Source organism: Gobio gobio (assembly GCF_949357685.1).
Source record: "Gobio gobio genome assembly, chromosome: 22".
NCBI lineage: Eukaryota > Metazoa > Chordata > Actinopteri > Cypriniformes > Gobionidae > Gobio > Gobio gobio.
This window is the reverse complement of record NC_137118.1, coordinates 21,380,917-21,403,064: the sequence shown is the minus strand read 5'-3', so window position 1 is coordinate 21,403,064 and position 22,148 is coordinate 21,380,917. Positions and strand designations below refer to the sequence as shown.

General features: G+C 36.3%; 2 protein-coding genes across 3 annotated transcripts; one reads left to right on the top strand and one right to left on the bottom strand.

The window, feature by feature from the left end:
• Positions 1-1,479: 1,479 nt before the first annotated feature.
• On the top strand, positions 1,480-13,836 carry katnal2 (katanin p60 subunit A-like 2). 2 transcript variants are annotated; one of them, XM_079804232.1, is made up of 16 exons: positions 1,510-1,632; positions 2,371-2,441; positions 2,535-2,701; positions 2,879-2,915; positions 3,002-3,119; positions 3,877-3,975; positions 4,077-4,148; positions 4,357-4,434; positions 5,812-5,910; positions 8,612-8,675; positions 8,774-8,892; positions 9,005-9,096; positions 9,321-9,431; positions 9,503-9,665; positions 13,272-13,374; positions 13,484-13,828. In XM_079804232.1, the coding sequence occupies exons 1-16, from the start codon at positions 1,582-1,584 to the stop codon at positions 13,621-13,623; spliced, it is 1,584 nt and encodes a 527-aa protein (XP_079660358.1). In that variant the 5' UTR covers positions 1,510-1,581; the 3' UTR covers positions 13,624-13,828. The 2 variants fall into 2 exon arrangements, with proteins under 2 accessions (XP_079660359.1, XP_079660358.1); XM_079804233.1 differs by lacking the exon at positions 5,812-5,910 and having other exon boundaries at positions 1,480-1,632; positions 13,484-13,836.
• On the bottom strand, positions 12,991-21,845 carry hdhd2 (haloacid dehalogenase-like hydrolase domain containing 2). Its single transcript, XM_079804234.1, has 7 exons — positions 21,807-21,845; positions 21,057-21,153; positions 16,902-17,110; positions 15,580-15,664; positions 15,262-15,478; positions 14,204-14,267; positions 12,991-14,110 (listed from the first exon to the last, which is right to left on the bottom strand). Coding segments are annotated over exons 1-7 (786 nt in total). The 5' UTR covers positions 21,808-21,845; the 3' UTR covers positions 12,991-13,997.
• Positions 21,846-22,148: the final 303 nt, after the last annotated feature.

Below are 22,148 nucleotides of genomic sequence, written 5' to 3'. Positions count from 1 at the left end.
ACTTAATGTAATTTTTTTTGTCATGACCTAATCTAAAGTTATAACTATTTACAGTTAATATGTTGTTAACAACGCATTATTTAACTCTTTATATGAGCCAATTAAGTTTGTCACTTGTGTGACAATCTATGAAGAACTCACTATTTGTCTATTAATGTTAGTCTATTAATGTATACAGCTTATAAAGTATTCATTATTTGCAAAGGATTTGGATTTTTTTTTTTTTATATTTACTATAAAGTGTTAAAAAAAACTTGAAAACACCCATATTTCACTAAAACAGCTTTTATGTTAAAAGGAAGGAACTTTACCATATGTGAAAGTTTTATTTTCCATACTGTACAAACAAAGAATGAACTAAAATAGACATTTATGTTTTAAGATTGGAGTTTGGGGGGGATTGACATTTACAGTGCCTTGCGAAATCGTACCCCTTCATTTTTTTCACATTTTGCTATGTAGCTGCCTTATGTTCAACTACTTTAACAAAAAAAAAAATTCACATCATCAATCTACACTCCATACACCATAATGTCAAGAAAAAAAAAAAGATTTGTGACAACTTTGCAAATTTATTAAAAAGAAAAAATTGAAATAAGTGCATTGCATAAGTATTCAAACCCTTAACTCAGGACTTAGTTTAAGCATCTTTACAGCCTCAGGTCTTTTAGGGTATGATGTGACAAGCTTTACACATCTGCATTTGGCGATTTTCTGTCATTCTTCTCCTCAGATCCTCTCATGCTCTGTCAGGTTGGATGGGGACCATTGGTGGAGTCTGTGTCCCGGTCTTAGGGTCTGTGTGCTTAGAGTCATTGTCCTGTTGGAAGGTGAACCTTCTTTCCCAGTCCGAGGTTCTGAATGCTCTGGACCAGGTTTTCATTAAAGCTATCTCTATATTTTGCTGTGTGGAGCTCTGACGAGTCCCTGAGTCCCTACCGCTGAAAAACACCGCCACAGCATGATGCTGCTCCACCACACTTTACTGATGGGATGCTATTGTGCAGGTGATGAGCGGTGCCTGGTTTCCTCCATATATGACACTTGAAACTAAGAGAGTCGTTTAGGTGGATTCCATGTGGGTTTTCATGTGTCGAGGCTTGAGTTTGGCCATAAAGCCCAGATTGTTGGAGTTGCAGTGATGTTTATCTTTCTGTAAGTTTCTCCCATCTCCATATGATCATGGAGCTCAGGGGTCTTTTCCCAAAAGCATCTTTAGCAAAATATTGTTGCAGGATCTGTTGAATTGTGAGTAACGACAGAACTTGCGACCATAGTTGGCTTTGGGAAACGTACCCCAAATTAGTTCCCCATGAGGAAAGGATGCTTTTAAATCATACAGAAATCGTTTTTGTTTTGTTTTGTTTTTATGTAAAAATGCTGAAAGTTTTCTGTAATTGGGGATGGAATATATAATTTGTACAGTATAAAAACCTTTATGTCTATGGTTGGGAGAGTCCCCAACAAAGATAGCCAACCAGACGTGTGTGTACCGGGTCCGGGTTTCTCACACACACATGCGCTCATTGATATCAGGTCACTGTAGGCTCATGTCATGTGAGTGTGTGTGTTCATTTCGCGATGGAGCTCTCTTATCAAGCCATAAAGACTGCTAATCAGGCCAGAGAGGCGGTAAGTACTGATATGAAGTTGTTCTTGTATTAAACTTTGATTTCACTCGCCGGACAGACGGATGAAAAACTGTAGCCTAACGTTACCTTGTTGAGCGAAATGTGATGCGTATAAAGGAACGAGTTATATGAACAAATCATCAAACCAAGTGTAATTTTAAATAGCCTTTCAGACCACTTATTTCACAATTAGTGTGAGGGCTAGTTAGTTAGCTCCTAAATACGCGTGTTTACAGACACTCTGTGGGTGCTGTATTGCTATAGCAACCTGTCACGCTACTCTCCGCACTTCTCTTATGTAAGATTTGGGCGCCATCTTCCGGATACAGTATAGTATCACAGTATAGTGTAGTTATGTAAAATATTTAACTCTAAACTGAAAAGTTGAAACAAAAATTTAGCAATTAAAATAAAAACGTTATTATAGTAAAGTCGTGAAACATTAACCTCCGGTTTACGTTAAGTCTCAGACTAAAATAAGTCACGTTTGAGCTGTTTTAACTAAAGCAGCTTGCAGTAACATAGCTTAAAATATGTCAGTGTCAGTAACATTGTTTTGTCTCAAGATGCACACTAGCTAGTAGCTTATGTTTTTTTTTTTTTTTTTTTTTTACTAAGGAACGTTTATAAATGCTACTAAATGCTCTTATTGAACTAATGCCTAATTCTGGCATCTAAACCCTGTCTGTGAAGAGGTCTTGGTTTCTTGATGTAATTTTATAAATTCATGTCCTCTTAGGATGAGCTAAGAACTGAAACACGCAGAAGAAATTTGCTGGTTTTGATTTATCATCATTTACTGGAGGAGGGGTGAGATTTTCCTTTAAACGTTTTTTAAATTGACATAGTGTCAAATGAGAGGAAAGACACAAGTGTAAATACATTTGAATGAATTTCTCACAGGTATATAGATTCAGCCAAGGCCTTGGAAAAAGACAGCAGTTTTGGTTTATGCCGCTTCGAGGTGTGTGATAATGTTGACCTGGACACGGTTCTCCTGGAATATGAGAGTTATTATTTTATAAAGTTTCAAAAATATCCCAAACTAACAAAGAAACTGCCAGAACAAGGTGAGAGTTTACTCTTCATTTTGTTCTTTAACACTTTGTTATGTCACCAATATTTGTGTTTAAATGTTCTAGTATGTTTTTTGCATTACATTGCATGTACATTAATGGTATTGTAATACTATTTGTTAATACCATTAAATAAAAAAATATTATTCACTGTTACTTCTTTCTTTATAGGAGAGAGTCGGCTTGTCAAGAGTTGTGGTAAAAGAAGGTTTGTACAGTACTTTTACCACAAGGACATTCAAAGACTGAGGATAATTTCTGTTTATTCTGATCATTTGTATTCATATGTGAAAGGACATCATCATCCAGTCAGACACTCCCAAGAATCAACTCCATCCAGCGACCGCCATCCAGAAACACTGTTAAAAGGTCTGAATCTAAACTTACAGGAAGAGACATCAGTAAAGCCAGGGTGAGTCTCGAAACATCCTCTATGGAAGCTCTTTTCTGCCATGGAATAAAAAATAAAAAATTGTTTGGAATGTATATCTTTTTTTTTTTTTATAACTTTTTAACTCGCAGTTGCAAGTTTATATCTCACAATTCAGACTTTGTAATATAAATATAAGCTTGCAGTTAAAATGGTATAATTTCTGAATTTAAATATCACAAATCTGAGATAAAAAAAGTCATAATTGCTAGTTATAAACTGATAATTGTGAGAAATAAAGTCAGAATTGTGAGATACAGTATAAACTTGTAATTATGAGTTATAAAGTCTAAAGTGTGAGATATAAACTCGCAGCTGCAAGGGAAAAAATGCTAGAATTGTCCGAATTTATATTTATATTTTTTCTCAAAATTGTGACATTTAAACTCAGAACTTCGAGAAAAAAGTTTTGTAATTACTATTTTGTATCTCACAATTCCTCCTTTTTTTTCTCAGAATTGCAAATTTTAATTTTCATGGTCTGACTTCTCACAATTGTGAGATATAAACTCACAGTTGCAAGTTATAAACTTCCAAATTGCGAATTATGAACTCAGAACTCATGAACTCAGAGTTTATATAAAAAAAACCTCTGAATTGCGACATAAAAAGTCACAATTACCTTTTTTTCTGTGGTGTAAACAAGCTTCCATAAACATCTGATATGTAATAATTATGTTTGAAGAAAATATTCTATCCTCTATAAATGTTAAAGAATAACTTTGCTTGATATGTCCAGGAAGGTTACAGCTTGACACCTGTGGAGACATCAGGATTTGGTCTGAATGTGTCTCCTATCATCAGGAATGGAGCAGAAGAGGGAACACACATGAGAAAGGTCATTCTTTTCTTTAAAAAGGTTTAGAGAACCCGTGGAATGTTTATTCAATCATTTGTCACAATGAAAATTCTGCCATCATTTTCTCACCCACATATCAGGGTCACCTGGTTGATTACAGGAATCTGATTCAAGATGCTGTTAAAGGTGCCGCAAATGACACAGATTTCTCGGTAGGTCAGCTGTATTTTTCATTCAGTTAATGGAATATTCCAGTTTGAATAGAACTTAAACTCTGTTGGGAATAATTAAGATATTCAGCTGATTGCCACAAGTTATAGTTCCGGAACAGCTCTTATCCCTTTGAAACAACGAAAAATCAATTTGTGTTGAACGTTCTGTTCCTGTTGAGATCTAATATTTGTTATATTTGACTAACAGGAGCGTTTGCTGAAACCCATAAGTGCCTTCACTGGGATGAACAACGACATGAGGGAACTTGCAGCTGTTATTAGCAGAGTAAGTTCATGCTTATGAAATCATTTCTCTTTTATTGTAGTCTGAAACTATATTAGGGTAAATAATCGGTTACACTTATGTTAAGGTGAAAAATGTAAAAAAAAAAAAAATGTTTTCATGCACTTGAGGCATTACATGCAGGGCCTAAAACTAACTTTTTGCCACATCTGCCAAAGGCTGACTTAAGAAAATGTACCGGCGGCTATAAATATTTTTTTCACCGTCTATGAAACCGTCTATGAGTAATGACACCAACATTTTAGATACCAGTGAAAATTCACAATTCTCTATTCCAATTTCGATACCACAGCTAAAACTACTAGTGTAACTAGTATACATTTAAAACATTAAAGACAAGTAAACAGTCAGTCGTAAAAAAATAAAATATTAATCAAATTACAACAGCAACAGCACAAATAAATACAAAATAACAAAGATACAAATGAAATAAACAGTTATTTTCAGATTTTTCAGGTAGGTTTTTCCAGTTTTCAGGTACAGAAATGTAATACCGTAAGCAAATGTAAAATAACACTGCATAGTCTTCACTGTATAAATGAAACACCCTTATTAAAGATACAAAATGTGTTCAGTCAAGAGCAGTGAGTGATTTTTTGTCCTTTGTTGTTTGATTAACATTACACAGACAGCAGCAGGAATATTAGGCGGCTGTCACTTTAAGAGGGAATGCAAGGATCTAATATACTGATGCGTTTACTTTCTCAACTGTTTACAATCACTTAAGACATTACATAACTAGGATACTCATCATTTTTTTACATAATTTTGTGTGAATTTGTCCGATCAAGTACAAGAAGGCATGACAGAGCGCTCAGATTAGTATTCGAGCAACGGACAGAGCTCCCTTTCGCGTCTTCTTGCGCGAAAGCTTAAAATTTCGTGACGATTTTTACTCGCATTTGGCGCTTGGCAAGTGTTAATTTTAGGCCCGATTAAATGTGGAACTGAATACCATATTTCTATTGTTGCTTTAAATTATTGCATGTTTTTATAATGGTAATGGGATTTTTGGGGGGTGGGAAATTAACTTATTTATCATAAAAATGGTCACAATGCAAAATAATTTGATGAGCCTAAAATAGGCTTCATTTTTATTCATTTGAGTTTCACCCATTTATACCATATTTTACTTTTAAAGACAAAAATAGGAAAATATTTCTGTTAATGAGGAAACATTTGTGTTAATGATTGTGCATGTTCTACATTAATTCAACACTAGAGAGCAGCATACAGTCTGTTTTATAATATAGTGTGACACGTCTCAATATCATTGTGTGTGTGCAGATACATACACAAGGTGGAACATGTATTATTGAAGCACTCAATTTCATCTTTCTCTGCTGTCTCTCCATAAAGGATATCTATTTACACAACCCCAACGTGCGCTGGGACGACATTATAGGTCTGGAGGCTGCCAAGCGATTAGTCAAAGAAGCTGTCGTCTACCCCATTAAGGTGCTTGGCTGCTAAACACTTTGGTATTTCTCAAGCCGCCGCCTGCCTTCGATTCTGAATACATCTCCACTAAAGGCTACAGGAAAGCCGAGCTCAGGGTTATTTCTTAAGATGACATGAAATCTATACCTGAATACCATCCAATCTGACCGTTCACATATCTGGCTCATCTCTGGCCTCTCTGGTGATGACTACAAATCCACAATACGCTCCTGACAAACAGGAAATGCAAACGTTATTTGTCTTCTCTGGCTCAATCATGTGGTGAAGAAGGTTGTTGTCACACAGAATTACCTGGAAATTCTGTTTGCTCAGTATTATTTGCTTCTAGCACATGAAGTAAGAATTGTTTGAAGAATAGGATTACATCAGGTTATGCTGAAAGACATCTTGTGGCTCGGTTTTGTCAATACTTGAAACTTTTCATGTATTAGATAAAGTGGTATCTGACAGTTAATTGGCCAATGACAGAATTACTTATTCTCCTCACCGTTAAAGGGTTAGTTCACCCAAAAATGAAAATTCTGTCATTAATTACTTACCCTCATGTCGTTCGACACCCGTAAGACCTCCGTTCATCTTCGGAACACAAATTAAGATATTTTAGTTGAAATCTGATGGCTCTGAAAGGCCTCCATTGGCACAATGCACGGTTCACTCTCAAGACCCTTAAAAGGTACTAAAGACGTCGTTACAAAGTCCATCTCACTACAGTGGTTCTACAATAACTTTATGGAGTGACGAGAATAGTTTTTGTGCGCAAAAAAACCCTATATAACGACTTATATAGTAATGACGATTTCAAAACACGGCATCATGAAGCTTCGAAGCGTTATGAATCAGTGAGTCGAATCATGATTCGGATCGCGTGTCAAACCGCCAAACTGCTGAAATTTGGCGATCCAAACTGCTGAATCGACTCACTGATTCAAAATGCTTCGAAGCTTCATGATACAGCTAGCAACCACCCAGAACACATTTTTTAAAAATTCCATAACAATCAGAGCACCACGGCAATAGCCTAGCAACACTCTTACAGGTACTCAGAACACCTTAGCAACCACCCAGAACATTATAGCAACTAGCAACTATTCAGAACACTCTTTGGTCTAACAACCACCTACATTATAACATCCTTAGAATCTTCCTTGTAAGGTCATAGTAACCATCCAGAACACCCTAGCACATGCTTAGCAACCACCTAGTGATGGACTAACAGCCGCCCAGAACTCCACTGCAACAAGCAAGAAACCACCCAGAACCCTCTAGCAACTGCTTAACAAAATCCCAGAACACAATATGCCTAACAACAACATCCTAGTATCCATGGCCAAACCCCATAGCAACCCCATAGTAATTTACTACCAGCCCCTCAACCTTAGAAACACCCAAGTAACCATTCAGAACATTATATCAAGCAACTATCCAGAACACCCTTTCAATGCTGTGGCAAACTTAGATTACAACATCCTTAGTAACTTCCTTTCAATACCCTAGTAACCCTACAGAACACCCTAACACAGGCTTTAGCAACCACCTAGTGATGGACTTACAGCCACCCAGAACTTCACTGCAACTAGCAAGAAACTACGCAGAACCCCCTAGCAAATGTTTAGCAAACATCCAGAACACAATCTGCCTAACAACAACATCCTAGTAACATGACAAAACCCCATAACAACCACATAGTAATGTACTACCAGCCACTCAACCTTAGAAACACCAAAGTAACCATTCAGAACATTATATCAACCTACTATCAACTATCTAGAACATCCTTTCAATGCTGTGACAAACTTAGATTACAACATCCTTAGTAACTTCCTTTCAATACCCTAGTAACCCTACAGAACACGATAGTACATGCTTAGCAACCACCTAGAAAACCCTAGCAACCCCCAAAAGATCATAGCATCTCTCTAGCAACCACATAAAGTACCACAGCAACACACTCACAGAACATCTTAGGAACCATCTAGCAATGCCCTAGTAACCACAGCAGAAAACCATAGTAACTGCTTAGCTAGCACATAGAACACTATGCCTAACAACAACATAGTAACCATGGCAAAGCACCATAGCAACCACCTAGGAACCACTCATCAAACCCAAGCGAGCACCCATAGGACCGTAGTAACCAACAAACAACCACTCACACTCTCTCAAAGCTGTAACAACCAGATCACCACACAATGGCCTTGTAATACGTACAGCCACCCAGAACTCCATATCAGCTTTCTAGAAACAACCTAACAACAAAAGGCAATTTAGAATGCCTTAAAACAACAACACACCTAACTAAATCCTAGTAGCCATGGCCAAGCACCATAGCAACCACCTAACAATGTTCTAACAGCCATTTACAAAACCTTAGCAGTCACCTAGCAACACCCTAGTACCACCCAGAACATTATAACATTCAACTAGCAACACCCCATCAATGATCTAACAACCATCTAGATTACAACATCCTTGCAGAACTCCAGAGAACCACAGCAAAAACAGTCAATCTAAGAACACGTTAGAAATGACCTAGCAACATTCTTGTAATCAACCAGAACATCCTAACAACTGTTCAGCAACCACCTAGTAGATAACCTGGTAACCACCTAGTTAATTCATTAACAGTTACTCAAAACACTTTAGCGAACATCTAGCAATGCCCTAGCAACTACCTGCAACATCTCTCCTCTTTTTTCAGTATCCTCAACTGTTCACTGGAATTCTGTCCCCATGGAAGGGTTTACTCCTGTATGGACCTCCAGGTGTGACCTTTCTGTTTTGAGAATGTTCAATCCCTAAATATGAAATATACATTTTGTGTAGCATATTCTTAACGTGACGACTGCTTCCCAAAATTCAGGCACAGGAAAGACGATGCTGGCCAAAGCTGTTGCCACAGAGTGTAACACAACGTTTTTCAACATCTCCGCATCCAGTATTGTGAGCAAATGGAGGGGAGACTCTGAAAAGCTGGTTCGGGTCAGGAGAGACTTGAGGACATTATTTGCTCAGATTTGTGTAATTGTATTGTTTTATGAAATGCGTGGGGGAAAGGTTGTGCTCCGCGGATCAATGTTATGCTTCTCTGCAGGTTTTGTTTGAGCTGGCAAGATATCATGCCCCATCCACCATTTTCTTGGATGAGCTGGAATCAGTGATGAGCCAGAGAGGGGTTGGCCAAGGGTGAGCATGAGCCAGTAACTTTCACTAACTTTATAAAACAACCTAAAAGCTCACTCCTAGTACACAATCCAATGCGAGGGTGTTGTGGATAGTTGCCAGGATCATATTGAGTGTTTTGACAAGATTTATGTTAATAGTATGAATAAAAACACTATCATACTGAGGCAACTGATAGTTTTATTGATCATTAATAAACTACACCATTTTTATTTTTTTATTTTAAGAGGTGATCATGAGGGCAGTAGAAGGATGAAGACGGAGTTACTAGTTCAGATGGATGGACTAGCACGATCAGATGATCTTGTGTTTGTACTTGCTGCCTCAAACTTACCCTGGTGAGGAGTGATTAAAACTATATTAATGTTCTGTTATGGCTTGCTTCATAATCTTTCTAATCTCTCATCAGGGAGTTGGACCATGCCATGCTGAGAAGACTGGAGAAACGTATACTGGTGGGTCTCCCATCTACCCCTGCCAGACAAGCCATGATCAGTCATTGGCTTCCTCCGGTTAGTAACACAGGTGGGGTGGAGCTGCGGACAGATCTGGACTGTGACTCACTAGCACAGGTGAGAGAAACTATGTGATTGAGGTACATGCACTCCACAGATGCCAGAGACAAAAGTCAATTCAGTTTTAGAGAGACAAACAGATGAATGGACGGACTGACTTGAGTGATTGACATTGATTGATCACTGAATAGATAAGACAGTTGAATAAATAGACAGACTATTCTATTGAATAGATAAACAGACTGCAGTTAAATGCAGACAGACGGCTTATGGTAGAGAAATACACATTCAATTCACGTGCAGCAGCTCTGGTGGACATTCCTGCAGTCAGCATGCCAATTGCACGGTCCCTCAAAACTTGCGACATCTGTGGCATTGTGCTGTGTGATAAAACTGCACATTTATAGCCGGTCCACACGGAGACGCGTTTAGCTGTATACATAAAAAATTTTGGCGTAATGGGAGCATGAAACCGATATTTTTTTAAACCGGGTCCCACAGTGGATAAATCTGAAAACGACACCCTTGCGTTTTCGTGTGTACAACCAATACGTATATTTTGTGAAACGGTGATGTCATCACACCACGTCCCGCACGGGAAGACTAGAAAGGGATACAACTACGGGCACTGGGCATGCGCACATCAATATTGTGTCATTTAATTACTGTATTTGCATTATTGTAAGGGTAGGTTTAGGGTTGGGGTAGGTGTAGGCGTTAATAAAACACATCTGGTAAGTAGCACGTTTATTTATTGTTATTTTATTGTGAGATTTTGCCTCACTTCCTACCATTGCTGTACCCTTTCTAGCCACAACTCTTCTTCTCCATTTTTAGTGTATTTCTGTGGCAGAATTACAGTGCCACATACTGGCCTGGCATGTATACTACATCGTTTTGAGTCGTTTTCAGTGCTCTCGTGTGTACGCAGATATTTCTTGAAACGAGGGAAAAAAATAGGGAAAGCTCTGGCTTTGTGTGGATGGGGCCTTAGAGTGGCCTTTTATTGTGGCCAGCCTAAGGCACACCTGTGCAATAATCATGCTGTCTTATCAGCATCTTGATATGCCACACCTGTGAGCAGTGTTGCCAACTCTCGCGAGACAAATAAGCAGCCGCAGCTTCAAAAACAAGCCCAAAACAAGCCCAATATTATTATATTTTTTATTATCATCAATATTATTTATAATAAATTATTTTTTATCTATAAATGAGCCTGCAACATATTAAACTGAAACATCTCGGAGTTTGAAAAGCAAAAACAGATGTGATTTTACAAAAATCATCAAATTGCAATAAAGGACACGCAATATCCTCCGATCCTGTGAACAGAAGAGGTTTGGAGATGGAAAAAGAGAAAAAGTGACATGAAGGCCAATTATGGTAACCCATAGTCGGAGTTAGTGCACACATATTAGGGGCAGTAAGTAGTGAACACACACACTGCAAACCTTGAAAAAGATAAGCCCTAAATCTCAATGTGCACACTATCTGCCCTAAATAGTATTGAAAATTATTAATGTCAGTTAAAATATATTTATGATGTATAGTATGCACATTGGGACACATGCCAGCACTAAGGGAGTGCTGCAATATAGCCACATATTTATAATAAAATAAATTCGAACCATACCTACTTTTACTATTAGTATTTTTTTATAATAGCCTGTAATTTTAAATACATTACAAAAATATTTTTTTAATTAAATTAGGTGCCTCTCCTCCCTGTTTCCTCTCCATCTCTGTACATCTCTGCTGGTGGCATTGTTTGTAAAAATGTATACGTCTATTTAAGTCTACTAACTATCATTAAATGCATTTATAACGTCACATATCTGCACGTTGAACGCGATTTTTCTTCAATGAAGGGGAGAAGGAAGCGGGATATAAAAGGACGGATTACTACAGCACTTGTATCGTTGCACTGAATGGCTATTAGCTGTGAGAAGACAGTGTCAGTCAATGTATTGGACAAAACAGCGACCATAAATGTAAAGAAACGAAGTTGCTTATTATATTTTCCTAACAAGCAACCACATTTTTTAAAATAGAGCCCAAAAGACCGCGACTCGTGATTTTTTAACGTGACTTGCCAAAAAAAGAAGCCCAAAGTCGCGTGTTATACGCGGACTTGGCAACTATGCCTGTGAGGTGGATGGATTATCTAGGCAAAGGAGAAGTGCTCACTAACACAGATTTAGACATATTTGTGAACAATATTTGAGAGAAATAGGCGTTTTGTGTACATAGAAAAAGTCTTATATTGCGTTCACACCAAACGCGAATAGAGCGTCTGGAGCGAGTGATTTCAATGTTAAGTCAATGGAAAGGCGCGTTGACGCTCGTCTGGAGGTCCTGCAGCACGATAGACGTGCTTCGCATTTCTGCCTCATTCGCACGTCCAGTTCATGCGAATGGTGCAAATTTGACGCGAATTGATCGTCTTGTGCGAGTGGTGCTTTTTGTGCATTCACGCGTTTGAATCGAATTCGCGTCTGACGCCCGACGGCCCGAGTTGAAAAATCTGAACTTTGCCGTCAATTCGTGTCGCGTTAACCAATCAGGAGCCTGCTTGCTGCTGTCACTAGGTGATAAACTAATGGCAAGTCAATAGCGGATGAGAAACCCAGCGTAATTTAAAAATACTACTGTTATTGTGTAACAAAATGTAGTTTTAAGACTTTTTCAGGCGAAAATGTTTAAAGCACAAATCTGTGGTTTATTTATAAAGAGATCGTGATTGTGAGATCCAGTCGATCAGCGGCGCTCAGCGCTTCTTAACCCCGGCAAGAGCAGCCTTACCTCGGCTAGCCTTTCTGGCATTTGCCGCTGGCTCTGATGTCTCCAGGCGATCTTTCGTCTCATGAATCTATAATTTGTTGCTTGCCAAATCGTTTTGACTGAGGGCAAAGTGAAGTTTCATTTTTGTAAATTTTTTTAGGCTATTTAATTTTAGAATGGGTTGTGTTTTATGTCATATTTAATTTTATTACAGTGATAATCATATATATGCACCCTTATTTTCTGAACCACATGGGTTTATTTGTATTTAATTTTTTTAATGTAAATAAAAAGAGGCATGGTTGTGTTTTATATTTCTTTTGTTATAAATATACATTCAGTGAAGATGATCCAGGTATGCGTTGCCTGAACCAAATTTATGTGGCTATTAATGTTTAATATGTTTTTAATGAAAATGAAAAGAGGCAGAGTGGTGTTTTATGACATATTTCGTTTTATTGTAGCCTAAAATATACATACATGAGTGAGAGCGAGCTGTCATCCAGGTGCGGCTCCTGGAGCGCCTTGAACATGCGTATAAATCGAGCGTTTGAAGCAAAATAGAAGCGCGTTCAAGGCGCTCCAGGAGTGCAATGTTCGCTGTGGATGCGCGAATTGATTCAAAATGTTCATGCGTCCAACTAGCACGGTAGATGCAATTTTGACGCTAGATAGATAGATAGATAGATAGATAGATAGATAGATAGATAGATAGATAGATAGATAGATAGATAGATAGATAGATAGATAGATAGATAGATAGATAGATAGATAGATAGATAGATAGATAGATAGATAGATAGATAGATAGATAGATAGATAGATAGATAGATAGATAGATAGATGCAGTTGTACTAACATTTCAACTTCCTGATATTTCAGGAGACGGGAGGTTACTCTGGGTCAGATATCAGGTTAGTGTGTAAGGAGGCCGCAATGAGACCTGTGCGAAAAATCTTTGACGCCCTTGAAAATCATATTGAAGGTAAGAAATATGCCACGTCTCACTCTAAACGACATTAAACTGCTGTTTCATCACAAAATCCTGTTTTGCCCACAATTCACAGTCTCCATTATGCCATGTATCTTCACAGGTCAGTCCAATATGCCGGTTATTGAACTAGAAACTGTGACCACAGCAGATTTCCTGGAGGTGATTGCTCACACCAAACCCTCAGCCAGATGTCTGATGGATAGATACTCGGCCTGGGAGAAAGAGTACGAGTCTGTCTGACACATTACAGCAACCAAACAAAATTTTTTATTGCGCTACTATTTACTCTTTTTAGATGCTGTGTTTTGTTACAAGTCTCACTGTAAATCTAACATTTTAAAGGAGATTGCACTGCAATTAATTGAAAGTATGTATTTTAAAAATCATTTTAAAATATAGTTCTCATACATTTCAAAACATCAATAAAAGTTTGATTTCTCATGAGCTAGATTGAAAAAGAAAACTTTTTTTGTGGAGTGCAGCAACTTTATTATGTCATAGAGATTAAGCCTATGTGTTTTCTTTTTTAAAGTGTATTGGACAGTTAAACAATATTCAAACTACACAGTACCAATATTACTTTTCTTTGTATTGTTTTAAACTCAGTCCTCTGATTATTTAGATCCTAAGAGATGTTCAAGTATATGATTGACAGCCTCTGGAAAGCTGTCACATGTCAGGTGAGGTGGAGGGTTAATTTTACCCTCATCACCAGGTCTATATTTACCTGCAAAATTAAAGGAGGCTTATTAATATCCAGCAAAATAACTATAACCACTGCATTATAAAAACATAATTTAATATTAAGAATTAAGCCTACCAGTTTTCACTAAAATTCCCAGCATTCCTGCATTCTGTGCCCCACCAACATCATCTCTGGCATCCTGTAAAAAGAGTTTGGATGTTGTTTAAATTATAAAGCAAACAAATCCAGTCATTCATTTCTTCTTGAACTGCACAAAAATAAATAATATTGATAACACTTTATTTTAAGATGAGTTATACATTACATTTACATACAGTGCATCCGGAAAGTATTCACAGCGCTTTTTTCACTTTTTGTTATTTTACAGCCATATTCCAAAATGTTTTAAATTCATATTTTTTTTCCTCAATTCTACAAACAATACCCCATAATGACAACGTGAAAGAAGTTTGAAATCTAATGGCAAATTTTTGTTCAAAATATAATTTCTTTTTTTAATTATAAGTAATTATAAGTAAAAGATTTTACTATTATGTTTAGATACTACATTTTATTTATATTATTTGATGTATTATTATTATTATTTCCCTTATGTAATGACAGAGGGACTTAACTGTCATGAAATCAATAAATGAATAAATAAATGTCCTAAAATATATGTATTATTTTATATAAATAATATAATATTATTATTATAAATATAATATTATTTTCTTTTCTTTTTTTTGAGTGAAATATAACCAATGTTCTTAACAATGGAAGCTTGTTTCCACCACAGAATAAAACATTTTAAAAGGTAATTGCGACCTTTTATCTCACAATTGCGAGTTTATATCTTGCAATTCTGAGAAAAAACTTTAGAATTGCGAGATGAAAAAGAATTGTGAGAGAAAAAGTCAGTCATTTTTTTCCTATGAATTGGACTTTATAACTCACAATTCTGACTTTGTGAGAGTTTATATCTCAAAATTCTGACTTTAAAACATGTGATTGTGCCTTTATACCATGCAATTCTGAAGAAAAAAAAGTCTGAATTGCAAGAAAAAAGTCAGAATTGTGAGATAAAAAGTCGCAATTACCTTTTTATTGTTTTATTCTGTGGCGGAAACAAGCTTCCATACTTAGCAGACTTCATGAGATTCAGGCAAATATACAGAGGTTGGCATACTCACGTCTCCTATCATCACAGCCTCCTCCGGTGAGCAGTTCAGGTCTCTCAAAGCCTCCAGGAAGAAAGCTTTCTCTGGCTTACCCACCACTGTCGCCTGGGTGTCAGTCGCATACTCAAGACCCGTCACAAACGGACCCGGCCCCAAAGCCAAACCGTCCTTCCTTTTATAGTATCGAGCTTTATGGATCGCAATGAGGGGGGCACCATCTAAAATGAGTCTGATGAAATGATTCTGATGAGGATTAGCAGCAATATTTCACTAAATGGGAAGATTCAAATATTTTGATGATGAATAGCTTACAAAATCAAGTAGGTTTACCGGAAAGCTTTATTGAGGGTCTGGTAGTTGAAGTGGTCAGGCGCTAATCCAATCACAACCGCATTAGGATCCGAAGTCTCCAGACCTGCAGCAGAGGGAAGTATGAGATCTACCCAAACAATTATTCGGATGAGATTTTTAATGACATTTTCTGCTTGATCTTCATATTTTCTATTTGACAATATGTGCTCTTAAAAATAAAGGTTCTTTATTTTTAACTTTTCCATTCCATAAAAGGTTCTTTATAGTGCAAAAGGGATCTTTGCATTTTTTAAATGTTCTTAATGCTAAGAAAAAAAATATATTTTTAGAACCATTCACTTAAAAGTTCTTTAAGGAACCATAAATGGTTCTTCTTAGGCAGGGGTGTCCAGTCCTGCTCCTGGAGGGCCACTGTCCTGCAGAGTTTATGCTGTTATGCAGTTGCTAAGGAGATCTAGGCACAAAGGTCCCTCACAAAACAGATTTCGGACAGAATTTTGAGGCAACTTAATGGTTTAATGAACTACAGCAAAATAGAGTGAACTTTGGTGATAACGAAACATTTTACTACAATAGTAATTTCTCACTAGAAACATGTACAAAATGTAAATTTTCAAACAAACAATTTTCAAATGGCATTTTTTTTTTAGCTCAACTGTCACAGAATGTAAAGCACAGGATTGTGGGATATCAAAGGCAGTGAAGGAAACATCTATGCTGCCTTCAAAAATCAATCAGATGAAGTTATCTCAGGAGACAGGAAGTTCCTTGGGATGCATCTTCCGAACTCCGAAGGCGCCATTTTTTTTAGCTTTCGGACGCAGCTATGGTTTCTCAATGCAGCTTGAAGCTACAGGAATTGTTTTCCTGTTTTATCAATGGTTAATTTTAAGTCTGATCTCACTCAGGGTGTTTGCACGACAACAATGTATTAAATACAGAAGAGTTTTTCCTTTGTTTTTCGCATAAAGACAACTACATTGTCAAAATGATCCCTGTTCACACAGATCTGCGAAAACTATAAAAAACACTGTATTTTTCATGCCAGATCAGTAGTTGATGTCACTTTGTAAATAAACACTACCCGCCTAGACTGAACATGTAACACGCATGCGCATGACATCACACCACCTTTTTCACAAAGTTTAAAGTAGTTTAGAGACGATAACGTTATCATTTTCAAAAACTTGTACTTTGAAACCCATTTTCAAAAGTTTTCAGGCCCCCAAAACGCTGTTGCCATGTAAATGAATGGACAAAACGCATCACAAGTTTTCTGTTTTTAGTGGAAAACAGTGTTGTGTAAACAGCCCCTCAGATAATAATTTTATTCAGCTGACCTGTGAAGTCCTCAAGTGCACTATCTTCCACCAGCAATAGGGGGCGCACTGCTCTCTGCTCCAGTAGATTACGGGCTGCAGTGAGCGATGTGAAGATCTCCCTCTCTTGGAGGTCAAAGTTCAGTCGACGCAATCGCTCAAACAGGGTCCTCTTACATTCCTTCGTTGTGTTGGTCACAAATTTTACAGCGACTGGAGACTGTCTTAATCTGGATAAATAATATTATACATGTCTAAATAGTTTTATGGAAAACAACAGATGAAATATATCGACTATGTAACAAATAAAAGGTCACTTTGTTAATGTTAGGTAACATTATGACCTAATATTGTGTTGATCAATGTGCATCAATGAGCCTTGGCCGCCCATGACCCTGTCGCTGGTTCACCATTGTTCCTTCCTTGGACCACTCTTGATAGATACTGACCATGTTGGACCACTGCAGACCGGGAACACCCCACAAGAGCTGCAGTTTTGGAGATGCTCTGACCCAGTCGTCTAGCCATCACAATTTGGTGAATTTCGTGATGAAGAGATAATCAGTGTTATTCACTTCACCTGTATAATGTTATGCCTGATAGGTGTAATATACCAGTAACTAAAGAGTGCAAACTCTTTATGGACGCTACTCCATCTGGCAAATGCATGCTTTTCAAAAATAATACTCCATCTTTAGGAACAGTTCTGTTTCCTGAACCTGTCAACACGCCTACTGATGAAATGTTTCAAAGGGTAGGTAAGAAATGATAAAATAAGAACTCTATTTCTTGAGAGAACATTATATCTGCCCCTCCTGTAGTCTCGTACTGGCACAGCCTTTTTGATCATTTAAATTGGAAAAATATGGTCCATGCAACAAAGATTTTTTCTCACAAACAAAGCAAAAGAAATAACTTTTAAATTACTCCATAACGTTTACAAAAATACATATGCATCTTGAGTTTCACTTTCAACTTTCAACACTTTTCCATGGAAGGCGATCGGCTGGAAATTTACTTTGTAAAGTTTTAAATATGGATATTTTTCTTACACAAACGCATCGATTCGCTTCAGAATGGTGTGGAGCACGTTATTCGATGGACAGGTGCATTTCATTTTTTATGGACTTCAAAAACAGAACAACTATGACTGCAATTATAATGCTTGGATTAGTCTGGACTTTTGTAATATAACTCTGATTATATTCGTCTGAAAGAAGAATGTCATATACACCTCGGATGACTTGAGGGTGAGTAAATCATGGGCTAATTTTCATTTTTGGGTGAACTATCCCTTTAACTGTCTGTTTCTGCTTTGAGCTATGCGATTGGTTGTTCATGTTTTCTTTATTCTCTCTGTTGGTGTTATTCTTAATTACTGTTATGTTCTACTTATGTTGTGCACACATCCGCATTAATAGTATTATTAACATGTGTATAAATAAATATATATATAGGCCTATACACTAAAAAATATTTTATGATTTATCACAACTTTTTTTATCTTTTGTCAAATCAACTTAATTAACAGTGATTAATGTGGTTCAGATATCATAATATTTTGAGTTTCTATTTATTAAACCAATCTCCATTGTATTAACTCCTCAATAAACACAGAACGTTCCCCTAACGTTCCCATATGGTTCCCATTTGGTTATTTTTGTAGGGAACCAAATAAGAACGTTCTGGGAACGTTCTCTATTGGTTGTGTTTTTGTAACCAAAAGAGAACCTTCCCAGAACGTTCCCTGCAGGTTATTTTTGTGATTTATTTTATAACCTAAAGAGAACCTTCCCAGAACGTTCCCTGCAGGTTATTTTTGTGATTTATTTTATAACCTAAAGAGAACCTTCCCAGAACGTTCCCTGCAGGTAATTTTTGTGATTTATTTTATAACCTAAAGAGAACCTTCCCAGAACGTTCCCTGCAGGTTATTTTTGGGGTTTATTTTATAACCTAAAGAGAACCTTCCCAGAACGTTCCCTGCAGGTTATTTTTAGATTACATTTTTTTATAATATATACGCAGGTTTATTGTGTAACTTAATTAAAAGTAATTAATGTGGTTCAGATATCATAATATTTTGAGTTTCTATTTATTAAACCAATCTCCATTGTATTAACTCAACATTATAATTTCAATTAACTCAAAATCAAGGCAACCAGATAACTTTTTTTAAGTTAAACCAACAATATTTTTTACAGTGTAGTGTAAACTGAATGTAAAGCAATATAAAACATTATATAGACTACAAAAAACTACTTTCATGTCGACTTTAAGCTAAATTCGCTGTATTATATCCTGTGTAATATAGCGTAGACATATTTCCAAACAAAATGAATTGATTTGTGAAAATGTCAAAACGCAGCCCTAATATATTTACATTTTGAATGCAATTATATATATATATATATATATATATATATATATATATATATATACAGGGAGTGCAGAATTATTAGGCACGTTGATTTTCTGATCATATTTTTTTTCCAGGCACATTTGACCAATTCCAAACCATAGTAATCCTAATAACTACTATTGATTTAGTATTTAATAATGTATAAGTGATATATAATTGTTCATGAAGGCTGGAAATGAAAATCACCTTATATTCAGGTGTGCAGAATTATTAGGCATGTTTTCTTTTACAGATAAATTGAGCCAAAAAAGAGATTTAACTCAGACTGAAAAGTCAAAAATTATTAAATGCCCATGAGAAGGATGCAATACTAATGCAAAACTAGACATTGCAGTTAAGGCGTGACCATTGGACAGTGAAATGCTCGTTGGGTCAGCAGGATCTGACAAAAACAGGTGGTGAAGAAAAGACACCTGTTAACTGCAAAAGAATTAAGAATTAAGGTGAAGAATTAAGGGTGAAACCATCAGGAACCCTTTAGTCTCCAGCGCCAACATTTTCCAGAGCTGCAACCTACCTGGAGTCTCCAGAAGTGCAAGGTGTCAGGATCTCAGAGACTTCAGTTAGGTAAAGAATCCTAAAAAATGACCCCCATTAAATAAGAATCACAAGCTGAAGTGTTGTAAAATACATGAAGAAGGTTTTTTTATAGGCTTTATGGACAGATAGGTTGAGAGTGACTCTTGAAGGACCAGCACCACATCCTCTAGTACCACTGTTTGAAGAATTCATCTTCCAGAATCTGGCAGTACGTTTTGGGAGTTCATTTTTAGTCCATCTCTGCAAAACGGACTTCAGGATGGACTAAAATGAACTCCCAAAACGTACTGCCAGATTCTGGAAGATGAATTCTTCAAACAGTGGTACTAGAGGATGTGTTGCTGGTCCTTCAAGAATCATTCTCAACCTATAAAACCTATAAAGCCTATAAAAAAGCAGGCTTCATGTATTTTACAACACTTCAGCTTGTGATTCTTATCTAGTGAGGGTCATTTTTTAGGATTCTTTACCTAACTGAAGTCTCTGAGATCCTGACACCTTGCACTTCTGGAGACTCCAGGTAGGTTGCAGCTTTGGAAAATGGTGGCGCTGGAGACTAAAGAGTTCCTGATGGTTTCACCCTTAATTCTTCACCTTAATTCTTAATTCTTTTGCGGTTAATAGGTGTCTTTTCTCCGCCACATGTTTTTGTCTGACCCTGCTGACCCAACGAGCATTTCACTGTCCAATGGTCATGCCTTAACTGCAATGTCTAGTATTGCATTAGTATTGCATCCTTCTCATGGGCATTTAATAATTTTTGACTTTTCAGTCTGAGTTAAATCTCTTTTTTGGCTTAATTTATCTGTAAAAGAAAACATGCCTAATAATTCTGCACACCTGAATATAAGGTGTTTTTCATTTCCAGCCTTCATGAACAATTATATATCACTTATACATTATTAAATACTAAATTAATAGTAGTTATTAGGATTACTGTGGTTTGGAATTGGTCAAATGTGCCTGGAAAAAAAATATGATCAGAAAATCAACGTGCCTAATAATTCTGCACTCCCTGTGTATATATATATATATATATATATATATATATATATATATATATATATATATATATATATATATATATATATATATATATATATATATATATATATATATATATATATATATATATATATATATATATATTTAAATAAAATAAACCCCACTCCGTTTTATATCACAAACTGCCACTTTCAACAAATCCCACTGACCGGGTTAAAGCCTCTTGCGCTCCGGGAACTGCAGCATCCTCGATATGAAGAGTCCCGCTCAGATCGATCAGAACTGCTTTCAATGAGCGGCGAGACACTTACAAAAACACAGGGCATAACAGATAGACTGTTAATCTTTAATACATCACTTAGATTTATTTGTTTTATATATATATATATATATATATATATATATATATATATATATATATATATATATATATATATATATATATATATATATATATATATATATATATATATTAAGCAACACAAAAACTATCACATTTAGTTTTAACTTTTGGCTGGGCTAGATTACAAAAAAAAAGCAGATAAACGTGAATGGCGTTTAGATTCTGGATTTTTGTGGATCATTTGTCAGTTTCTGAATGTGCAATTAATGCTCTTATTCACCATGAACTCTTTTGGATTAAACACAATAACTGGCCTCCAAAACAACACTTAATCTCATCATCTGTGTTTGACATCATTTATTTAAAACGAGCTGCCAAACAACTAACGTTAGGGCTTTAGATAAAGTAAAGCAGATTGCCTCAAATCACTAATACATGTAAATAGAGGAATGTGTTTAGGTTTTTAATATATTGATTATAACATGACATCCCGAGTCTACACTACAAAAACACATGCAATCAATATTCGTTTTTCGATTTGCACATGTGTATTTTAATACAAAAGGATGACACATTTGACCAGTACAAGTTACAAATTATTATGAACTACACTTACTTCCTGCTGGGGTCCTTCTCTGGCGCAGTCTTACAATTTGCTGTCCCGAGAAATGCCTGTCGAAAATACACGTGCCACTACTACCAGACTGTAAAAAGAATTACGCAATATTTTTTATTTGAATTGTCTATTTTATATTCTCTTTTAACATTTAGTGTGTCGATTTATTTATTTATTCATAAGAGCATACTGGCTTTTCTCCACCATGGCCGTTTATAATCATTTAAGAGGGTTGTCTATGACAGATTATTCACTCAATGAATAAAAAAACATATGCCGGATATTTTAATAGCAGATTAAATAGCATTTAGAACATTAATTCATATAATCGTTTTACCAATA